This window comes from Lolium rigidum, chromosome 2, assembly GCF_022539505.1.
Source record: "Lolium rigidum isolate FL_2022 chromosome 2, APGP_CSIRO_Lrig_0.1, whole genome shotgun sequence".
NCBI classification, from domain to species: Eukaryota; Viridiplantae; Streptophyta; class Magnoliopsida; order Poales; family Poaceae; genus Lolium; species Lolium rigidum.
In genome coordinates this window covers 237332394-237343668 of record NC_061509.1, presented here as the reverse complement: position 1 = coordinate 237343668, position 11275 = coordinate 237332394, and the positions used below count along the sequence as shown (strand labels likewise).

General features: G+C 47.1%; 1 protein-coding gene and 1 non-coding gene across 2 annotated transcripts; both read right to left on the bottom strand.

Annotated features, from left to right (window-relative positions):
* Positions 1-1640: 1640 nt before the first annotated feature.
* TRNAW-CCA lies at positions 1641-1712 on the bottom strand. Its single transcript has one exon. It is a non-coding gene; the product is annotated as a tRNA-Trp (tRNA).
* Positions 1713-2251: 539 nt separating this feature from the next.
* LOC124693153 (ATP synthase delta chain, chloroplastic-like) lies at positions 2252-3990 on the bottom strand. Its single transcript, XM_047226614.1, has 2 exons — positions 3169-3990; positions 2252-2479 (listed from the first exon to the last, which is right to left on the bottom strand). The coding sequence occupies exon 1, from the start codon at positions 3948-3950 to the stop codon at positions 3207-3209; it is 744 nt and encodes a 247-aa protein (XP_047082570.1). The 5' UTR covers positions 3951-3990; the 3' UTR covers positions 2252-2479; positions 3169-3206.
* Positions 3991-11275: the final 7285 nt, after the last annotated feature.

The following is an 11275-nucleotide window of genomic DNA, read 5'->3' as shown; positions in this document are numbered from 1 at the left end:
TGGCTTCGTCTCTCATGTCTCTTTTGTAATTAAATTTGTGTTGTATACCTGACACCATTTGCCTGAATGCATCTGAGAGGTTCCTACTAAGAAAATAAAAGTTACACCGTACAAATCGGGCTCTGTGGATTCCTTCGAACATGTTCACATTTTCATTGGGCATGACCTCCTGACATGATTGATCTATTTGCTTCTTTGTTCTTGAAATTCTTTTTTATCGAGTTTGGCAACTTGACCTATTTAAGAATATGTTTGCTTAGTCTCTTAAGTCTCTTTCTTTAATTCTTCGGTATTCATAGTTTCATACTCACATTATTTGCGTTTAGGACAAGGAAATAAAAGTTAATCTGCACCCCGACGTGGAATCGAACAATTTGATTTCTTTAACAATTCATTTGCTTCATTGGATCTTTTTGTTTACTTCTTTAGTATTCATAGTTTCACACCCCACATTACTCAATCGAATGTATCTAGAGATGCTAAAATAGTTAAGGGAAACGCTGGCGATCACCCGGACGATTAGCGATCAAATCGTCCGGTTCCAGCTACTCACGCGCTGCCTGCGTTTCTCGTGGTCCACGCACACACATGGGTGGGTCCCGCCGAACCAAGCCAGAAAAATATCCCCATCGTCTTCTCCACTGCTGTTCCGTGCGAGGCCAAGCTGCCTCCATGCGCACGGACCGCATCCGCACACGCCGCCGTGGGTCAACGCCGCAGCAGGCCCCGCCGTTGCCGCCTCCGCCTCTGCCCTGCTCCGGCGCCCGCCTAGCTACTCTGCCCGAGCGGATCCTCCTCCACGAACGCCTCCGGCGGCGCTGCTACGGATGTCCGACGGCGCTGCTACATACGCCCGCCGACGCTGCTACATACAGTCGTGGGCGCTGCTACGAACCGCGGACGGCGCTGCTACAGGCGCTACTACTGCCGCCGGCGACGATGGCGAGGTGTTGCTGCGTGGATCGTGGCCGCCCCTGCGAGGAGGCAACTACCGCGGCTACAAGGGCAGGGGCAGCCCGGCAGGCGACAGTGTACCTGCCGGCGCTCTACTAGTGGTGCTCCTAGTGACGTCGGTGACTGCTACAATCGTCGCCGACGGCTGCTACAGGCGGAGGGGGCGGCTGCTACAAGCGGCAGTGGCGGCGGCGGCGCTTGCTACGAGCGGCGGCGACGGCTGCTACAACCGGTGCAGGCCGCTGCTACAACTCTTGGACGCCGTTGCTACAATGGGCGAGCGGCACTGCTACGACCGGTGGACGCCGGCGACCGCTGCTGCCTACCAGGACGGCGGTGCTGCTGGCGAGAACGGCGGTGCTGCCGATGAAGACGGCGGAGCTGTCGGTGCGGGTGAGGACGCGTTGCCTGATCCATCCCTTTTTTCCCGTGTGAGCGTTGATCCGGATCAATCTGTTGATGCTGTCCATCGTGTGGCTGGCGACCCGGGGGATTAGTGATTAGATCCCCCGGGGGACGCTCAGCCCCGGCCAATAGTTAATCCCCCATGGATCGTACTATTGAACCGGACATGAATTTTTATCTGTTTAAGGAATTGTTTGCTTCACTTAGGTCTTTTGAAATTTCATTCAGTACAAATTCATTGACGGTTTTAACCAAAAGTTAATCCGCATGGACCGGGGTATTGAACCCGACGTGAATCGAACACGCAACCTTCTGATCTGGAGTCAGACGCGCTACCATTGCGCCACGGATCCCTGGTGCTTATGTAGAGTAATTAAGCTTCACATTATCCTAATCACACCTAACCTGGAGGTGTTATGCATACATATATTCTATGAAAGTAAAGCACATGGTTGGCCCCTCATCAGGAGCTTACTTTCCACTTATAAAATGCTTAAACTTCTCTAAGAGGTCTGACTGTCTGAGGACAGTATCTACAACAGAAGTTACAGGATTAGCTCAGTGCACGATTACAATGTAGAACTCCATTGAAAATTCAACCTAAATGGCCCTGCGAAGTGAATTTGGCTGGAGGGCATGGTGAAGAGCAGAGTAACACAGGGCAGAACTACGTAAATCCCAGCAGCATAAAGCTGCGGAACAAAATCACATCTGACATAATTTCAAGCAAAAGCTAGGGAATGTGTGAAGTCCCTTGGCTGCTTTAAAAATGTTTGTATACATAATGATTTCATTCGCCGGTTCATAGAAATGCCACATTCTGTGCACATCTACACAACTCTATCGCCAGATACATAATAACTACATACTGTAAATTTCACCACCTGGAAACTTGGAGCAGCAAACGCAGCTATAGTTGAGTATTTGAAACATGTTACAGGATCTCAACAGCAAAAAGATAAAAATTACAGTGGCCCCTTCCAGGAAAAAAAAATGATGTATTTAGTTAATATATTTTTGCACGAAAAAATGCCCATCCACATGTAGTCAAGCCTCCTCCATCACATGTGCTAGCCTCTGATGAAGGCCAGCATTCTTGCAATCCTTGCGATAGTAATTACTGCAAAATAATGAATACCATTAGAAACAAAATTGACGGTCCAGGTAAATGAGTTGAAAGGTTGGCATCTTAAGATACAAGCTTAAAGACATTCTTCTAACTAAATCGACGGTTCATGTAAACAAATTGTCAGGTTTGCAGCTCAAGAACAAGGTTAGGAACATTTCTTCTAGGATTGCAAAGTTCTAGTGCAAAGGCCTTCAAAAGAAGAACTATAATGCAAGAAAGACTGTTATTCCAAAGTTCAAGACAAGCATTCAAGTTTGTCTTGATGTAGATTGGATTACGTGTGTTGCCAATCTGATTCTGAAACCCAATCCTTCAGAAATACAGTGTGAAACCCACATCCAACCATTTTATAATTATAACCGAGGTTATTCATCTCTATCTGTACAATGAAATCAACAATGCCATCTGGGCAAACAAAAGCTTCTTCTGTTCCCCATTCCCCTCTGGTCTCAGTCCCAGCCTAATCACACCTGTTTCCCCTCTTTAGCACCAAATGTACAACTTTGTCCTCTGAACTTGGAACAACACATGTAATTCGATCTACATCCTTCTGAGTGAGTAGCGCAAGATCGATCGAACTACCCACACAAGACCAAACTCTGGAATCAAGTTGTGTATTCAATATTCCATCAGATAATAATAATACAGAAGAATAGGTATAGAGACAGCAGGAAATGGACCTAAGCATCAAGGCAGAGAGGGGTGGAGCAGAAGCCTATCAGACGTCGAGGGTAACGGATGGCATCTCGAGCTCGGACGTGATCTCGGCGATCTGCTTGCGGACGCTCATGTCGATGAAGTTGGAGTTGTCGCTGCCGTACTGCACGGTGAATCCGGCGATGAGCTCCGGGTCGATGCGGGTCTTGATCCGGACGTTGGCGGCGCCGGTGATCTTCTGCACGTGCGCGGCGATCTGCGCGAGGTCCTCCGACTCGAGCTGCACGACGGAGGTGACGGTGGCGACCTCGGTGCCGGTGAGCGCGTTGTAGGCGGTCTCGAACTCCTTGACGATCTGCGGGACCAGCTCGGCGCGGGAGTTGTCGACGACCACGTTGATGAAGTTGACGACGTGCGGCTGCAGGTCGGAGGACTTGACGATCTCGTCGATGAGCTCCGCCTTCTCCGTGCGCAGCACGGTCGGGTTGTCGAAGAACTCCGCGACGGCCTCCTCGGCGAAGATCTTCTCCAGCTTCTCCAGGTCCGCGACGGTTTCGTCGAGGGTGCCGCTCTCGGAGGCCAGCTCGCAGAGCGCGGACGCGTAGTTCTCCGCCGCCGGGTTCGCGGCGGCGCGAGCACGGACGAGGTCCCCGCGGCGGGGGCGGGCCGCGGCCAGGCGGAGGGAGGGGAGGCCGCGCGCCGCCGCGCAGGCGTAGGAGGCGGAGCGGGGCGCGGCGGCGGAGGAGGGGGACGGGGACGCGGCGGCGGGGCAGAGGGTGATGGAGGCGAGGCGGAGGGCGGCCATGGCTGCTCGCGTGAGGTCGGGAGTGGTGTGGACTTGGGAAGCTTGGGGCGTAGCTTGGCTTGGCTTTGGTCTGCGAGCAGAGGAAGAGCGGTTTGGGTGGGAGATGGACGGCTGGGATTGAGTGGTTGTGAGATCGGACTGCTCAAGTGTTCGAAGACGTCCAGCGTGGCTGCAGATGTGTGGCCGGTGGTGGGATGAGGTGGATAAGAAATGGTCGACTGCGTGCGAGGATGACAGGATAGCGGCCGGCACTTGGGAATCAGGCTTAGGTTTTTAGCTCTTCAAGTAATTTGGAACGGAGGGGACTATCTTTTTCAAAAATTTCAAAGTTATTTTTTTTTAAACGAGGCAAAAAAAACATGCCATTTTCATTAATAAAGAAGTAGAGAGTGGCCAGTTTATTAGGGAAAAACCAGCCGAAAAAACGAGTACAACTACCCTCGCCAACTGAGGGCACACAGTCACCCTGGCAACACACAGAAGCTACACACGTCACCGAAGCAAGGGTCTTCCTCGAGGTTGCCCACCAGCGTCATCGTCATCACTCTGCAGCGACAACCGTCAAAGAAGATATCGCCGTAGCGGCACCGTGAAGTTCAAGCCGGCCTATGCCAAACAGGTGGCTCCTCGCGCAGAGCAAGGCACCTCCGACTCTGGTGACGACCTCCGAGAAGGAGATGCGCAAGACCCGCGCCGAAGAAGATCTTCACCACCAAACTGTCCCTAGCAGGTTATCGTACGCCGCTCAAATGAAGGTAAGTCCGCCGCTCAAATGAAGATAAGTCTGCACTGCTATCATCCTCAGATAGTTCGCACTATCGCGAGCAACACCATGTTCGGCTTGACTACATTCTCGATGTCAGGAGATCCGTTAGGAAGACAACTCTGCACGCCTTCTAACGACGTTAGCCGTATCGCTGGAACGGGGATACGACATGGATGATAGGATCTCACCGGCACCTCACCATCTCGAAGAAGACTGAAAATGCCTTAAAAGGGACAAGAACCCTCCCACCGACAAGGGGACAAGGGGTCATGGTCCGCCGCACCTCCAATGGCCACTGGAGGCGGGATGGACCGCATTGGCGAGAGGGCATAAACCCTGATTGCCTCTAGATGGACCGCATTGGCGAGAGGGCATAAACCCTAATTGCCTCTAGATCGCTCAACCCCTTGTGTACCGAGCACACCTTTCGCGGTGGGCAAGCCGCCGAACACACCTATTGTGGTGGCCTGATGGCGACAAGAATTTTTTTAAAATTCATAAAATTTCACAGGAAGGCAGGAAGGGTAAAAAGAAAAACTCCCTACGACTTGACACTTATTATGGATCGTAGAGAGTAGCTAAATACACACATTTATTTATTTATGGGTAGGATATATGAATTCAATTAACCATTATGCATTTATAATTCAATCAACCATGATACACAGCAATTCTTCGCATAAAAAAATACCAAGGCAATATGCTTGCAATCACGATAAAAAAAAGTACCTCATGAGAACTCAGACAACCTTATTGCGACCAAACCGGGGTAAAAGGTATGTGCCTCATGAGAACTCGAGACAAATAGTGCAAGCACCTAGTTTGCTCGAACCAGGGAATCCTGAGCTGACAGAATTATGAGCTCAACACAAAGCTAATATGAAGTAGCTGAGCTACTTCAATTTCTATTGGAGCGAGCAGAGCTAGAACATAGCAGATTCGAATTAGCCAATAAATTGGCTATCCTCTTTTCAATATAAATTATTGCAATATTTAAATTGCAATATCAATGAATTACAAAAATTCCTTTAAGTTAAAAAAGAATACTATGCAATAACCTACTTAAAGAGAATTTATATTCTCAAATAATACTAAGAAAATACTAGAACAACCTGTTCTAATAGGGAAGTCCTATATCTTAAAATTAATTCATCAAGTTGATGAGAAAATTCATGGGCGTTTGACTGAGCCCTACTCACTTGTTACACAACAACCCGTTAGAGGAAGAGCCAAGCAAGGGGGACAACAAGTAGGAGAAATGGAAGTTTGGGCTTTAGAAGGATTTGGTGTTGCTCATATTTTACAAGAGATACTTACTTATAAGTCTGACCATCTTATAGCTCGCCAAGAAACAAAGTCCTCTCATCAGATACGATCAACGCATTGACAAAATCAAGTAACCAACTTTTAACGTGTGATTCCTTCCATGCTATTTCTTCTGATGCAATTCAGTCACTACTAATCTGGAAAGGCAAGCAAGTGGGAGAAGAGAAAATTACGACCTTACACTTACAGTTGACACATCCATTATCTCCCCACCAACAGTATCACACCACGCACATGAAGGCACAATTGCAGCAATGACAGTATCTTATGGGGCCTTCCATCTTTTAGAAGCTAGGCATACTGCCAGGAATGCTAGAAACACCATTTCATCCTCTGAACTGCTTAGAAGAAAATTACTACCCATCTAGTTTCTAAGAATTCAAGGGGTGAGAACATGCTATGACCAAATGAAGGGAAGACGATATAATACCTGAAGTAATTCTACAGGTCGTGTTAAGTAAATATGGATTCTTGATCCTTCAGGTCTGTTTCTGCTTCTCTAACTATTCACCTCTCGCGGAGTCTCTGTGGTTAGAGAAACTGAAATTTGACGCACCAAAAGTTTCCTTGAGTACGCTTATCTTACGGAGAGACAAAAACTGCATGAAACTAAAATATAAAGGCACGTCTCATATGATGTTACTCCATTCATACTTACTAACAAGTCATGCGTACAGCGTATATACCATTGGAGGTCAGAATTGGCATGACCAAACAAGATGGTAGCTTATCTGATGAAAATTCATCTAATCCTCCCAAAAGAAAAGAAAGATGTTCAGGTTGTGACTTTCTAGTGCTTCTGCAGAAGAAAGCCAAGAGAGACAATGAACCGAAAATGCAGTAGACTGACCAAGTAATTTCAGCAAAAATAAGCTTAGTCAGTGCCATCTGCCATCTATGGATGATTGCCACATCTATCACAATGTCATTATCAAAGAGCCATAGACAGAATTTGACTGGTTGAAATCATATCAATAAATAACCACTTCAGTGTGTGCATGTGTAGAAGAAGTTGGATTACTTGGTCTGTTAGGAGGATTAAATCTGGAGATCTATGAACTAGGACAACAAAAACACAACAGAAGACGAAAAATACCTAGGTTCCCAACAAAATTATATTTCAGCAGTGCCACACAGAAAATAAACCCCAACACAAGCTAGAAGGTACTTTAGGGAAACACCAACACAGGAAAGATCGTCGTTCATAAGAAGAGTTCCTACTTTTGAGTTCAAACAAAGGGAAGCTTTTCTAGGAAGTTTTAGTTCCTATATGCATAATGTATATTTGGAAGTCCGCTTTGGCATATCATGGCACTATATCACTGTACATTCCACTCTTGATGCATGACAAGAACTTAAATGAAATGCTAAAATATAATTCTTTTACTGAACTATATCAGGACAGATTGTATCATTTGCTGCAGCCTGCATAGTATTGTGCCCTAATTAAAAAAAAAACAGAAATGGAAATGAAATGCTGCAGCCTGAAAGTGAGTTCCAGTAAGCTAGCATAAGTTATACCATGGCAAGCTGCTCAGAAAAAGAAACACGGAATTCTCGAACAGCAGTTACCAATCAGGCATATGATATCATTAAGCTGGACACACGAGTATGAACAATCAAATTAATATGATATAGTCTGATCCTACTGCGGGATCGGACTACCATGGAACAATTTATTTATTTATTAACGCAAGAACGCCCCTAACATATGTTACTACACAAAGCCATTCTAGTGTACGAGGTCTTATAAACAAATGAATTGTCTTATATCTACATAAAGAGCAAGCATGAAAGACAGAAATCATAGAATCTAGTATAACCACACAGTATTCAAGTATCATATCATTCAAACATATAACTGAAACGGCTTGCCAAATATCAGAATGAACAAAACAAACAAAACTGCACTTCCCATGAATCTGCATTGCATAGAATTTCACAAGTTGCTACAACACGAAATAACACGCTTCAGAATGCCTGTGTAGAAGAGGTTGAATTACTTGATCCGTTGCAAAGTATTAAACTTGGAAATCCATAAACTAGGGCAACAAAACCCAAAATAACAACTATGACCACAACAAAATAAAATTTCAGCAGTGCTACACAGGTAATGAACACCCAACAGTTTGAAGGAAATGTTTCCAAACTACGAGAAAGGACGGATCAAACTCCATGAAACCGGGCTTATTTAGCAAACAAAGCATCTGGAAAGTTGAATTGTACATGATTAGGCATCATAGATTAGAATTATCCAACCTATGCATCCAGAAACATAGAAAAACTGAATGCTTCAGAATATATCAGCAGAAACAAAAACCAATCCAGCTTTACTGCTTAAGGAGGGTAATCTGAGACTGTTGCCACCTAGACTTTTAATCAAAATTCCCCATTAAGAGATCACGTGTAAAAAAGGTAAACAAAATCAGCAAGGTGAAATCAAACAGAGCTGCAATCCTAATTACTCCCATGAAACTTGTCTTGACTTTGTCAAAATTTGGATGTATCTAGACACTATTTAGCATCTAGATACATCTAAATTTTGACAAACTTAAAGACAAGTTTCATAGGACGGAGGGAGTATTTTCCAACCATCTTTCATATCAGATCTTCTCTACCTCCACAAACCCCCATCTTTCATATCAGATCTTCTCTACTCCACTACCCAGCAAATCAAGTCCTTCATATATGTCTTTCAAGATTCAAATCCTTCTAATTCGTCATCTGCTCAACCAAACACAATTTCATTTCCAAACTCATGAATTGAGCTCTCCAAGATCTTATCATCTGTCATAAGCTACCTTATGCAAAGTTTCAAGTGAAAAAGCCACATTCATATCGAGCTGGTGCAACAATGCGGATATATCATTGTTTTGCAATAGTTTCAAAATAGAATACCTCAAGATCCAGTACGCTTACCAAAGGTGGATTGGTTACCAAACAGATACCATTAACAGGCAGTCCTAGATGGCTGAAATGGTGATATATCACAATGCATTTATACTCCGTATTATATTCCTGCAAGTCATCGCATACAGCTATCAAATAAGTTAGTAGTACAACAATAAGAAAGGGGGAATAAATGTCTTTCTGTGAGACTCTGACGAAGCAGCAAGCATCATAAGGTCTATAAAGCAGGAAAAGAACAATAAAGCACCAAAACTAGATTATCCAATGTTTTCATAAACAATGACCTATAAGCTCAATCACAGCACACGTCTAATCAAATCACTAGATTCCAGTCAGAAGTGAGGATATGTCATCAGATGTTAATACATCAACGTAGGCCAGCTTGGTAAGCAAAATGGACCTTCACATCCATATTTCAATCTCTCTCCTTTATCGGAAACAATGTTTCAATCTCTCACAGTTCAACTAAGCAGTTTCCCTGCACAAGTAGCAGCAAAACCATCTGCAAGCCCTTGAGCACACTCATTGATGGTGAAGGTACTTGTGAACAAATTTCTCATGGGATTGGGAAAACACACCGAATAAGTCAATGTCTCTCTTCACCAACCCCTTCGCCTTCAGAACATGTATGACAAAATACCGTGGGATCAGCCGCCTCTCCAAGCTGTAGGTGAGAATGGCCGGCCTTTGAGCGATGTAGGAAGGCTCCAAACTAAACTCCGTCTTCAGGAACTCCACCCTGTGAGCCAGCGTGACCTCTGACATAGAAAGGATGGTTGGCAATTTGGAGACAGCAATCTTGGCCTCAGCATATCCAAGAGCCCTCTCCAATAACTCTGTTTTGGCAATAAGTTTCTCAGCAGTAACACTGCAGACCGCAATCAAGGCTTTCTTGAACATCCCCGAGGAAGGTCTCACGCCTGTCACGCCTAGCTTTTCAGCGCGTGCCACCATTGTCTTGACATGCTCTAAATTGCATGTGAGCAGATGGCCCGTGCGCAAATTGAGCCCCGCAATATCATCCTCAGATAGTCCGCACTGCTGCAGGAACAACATGTTCGGCTTGACCACATTCTCGATGTCCTGGCTAAGGAGGAACCTGTACCTTTTGAGGGCTGTTTCCACCCTGGCGTAGGAGCCCAACAAGGAGATGTAGAACTCGAGGCGGGTGATTTTGGAGGGGCTGTGGAAGATCCCCGCGATAATGGAAACGAGGCGGGAGATCTGGGTAGGGGAGAGACCCATGTCCCGGAGCTGGGCGACGCGGGGGGCTAGGGTTTTGTCCACTTTGGAGCAGAGTAACCGGGGGTCCGAGGCAATCGCCGAGGCGATGTCGGCCTCGGCGATGCCTGCGTCGGCAAGGAATGCACGGACGGCGTCGGGGTTGGCGGGTGATTTGAGGTGGCGAAGGTATTTGGAGGCCCTGCACGCTTGCGCTGGTGCGAGGCCGCAGGAGGCGACGAGGTAGTCCTCGACAACGAACTGGGCGGAGGGTGCGGCGGTGGCGGTGGCGGCGGCGTTGGAGAGGTGGAACAGGTGGAGCGTAGAGGCAGGGGCATGGGAGGCGGCGCGGAGGGCGCAGATGAGGCGGTATTGGAGGCGGAGCATGGCGGCGGCGCGCTCGGTCGAGGACTACTAGCAGGCTGGAGGTGGAGGAGGAGGAAGGTTGCCCTTCTCTCTTCTTTTTCTTCCAAGCTCTAATCTATCTATACCTTAATAATAAAGGAGCTAAGGTTTCTGCCAAAATTTTCGTCAACGCTTTTTTTGGACCGTTTTACCCTCCCACCAATTTCAATAATACTGCACAACTACCACCCGGGTACCGGTTCGTTTAGTTCCTTCTCAGATAAACTCGCACGAACGAAGTGGGCCTAGAAAAATATGGGCCGAGCGAGCGAGTCGTAAGTGCCTCCGATCGACCACCCTCCTCCAGCCCGCACCGCGTTCATTGGCCATAAATAGGGTTGCAAACCTTCGATCAAACGAAACCAAATCTCTTGCTCGATTCCGTCCTCTTTGAGCACCGGCCGGCCGATCCCTAGCACGTCACCGTCAGATCCGGATGGGACGCCATGAGAGGGGCAGATGCAGAGGAGGGGCGGCGGGAGGAGGCCGCAATAGCAGCCCCGCGAGCGGCGGTGGCGACTGGGTAGGGGGCCGGACATCCCGCCGGACTCGAGGAAGCTAAAGGGCGTCCTGGACGATCGCACCAAGGCCGAAATCTGAGCGACGGATTCGCGAGATTACTGGTGCCCTACTACTTTTTTGCCTGACGCCAGCCCTGGCGATCACGCACGAGTCAATCTTGCCAACCGAGTAGGCA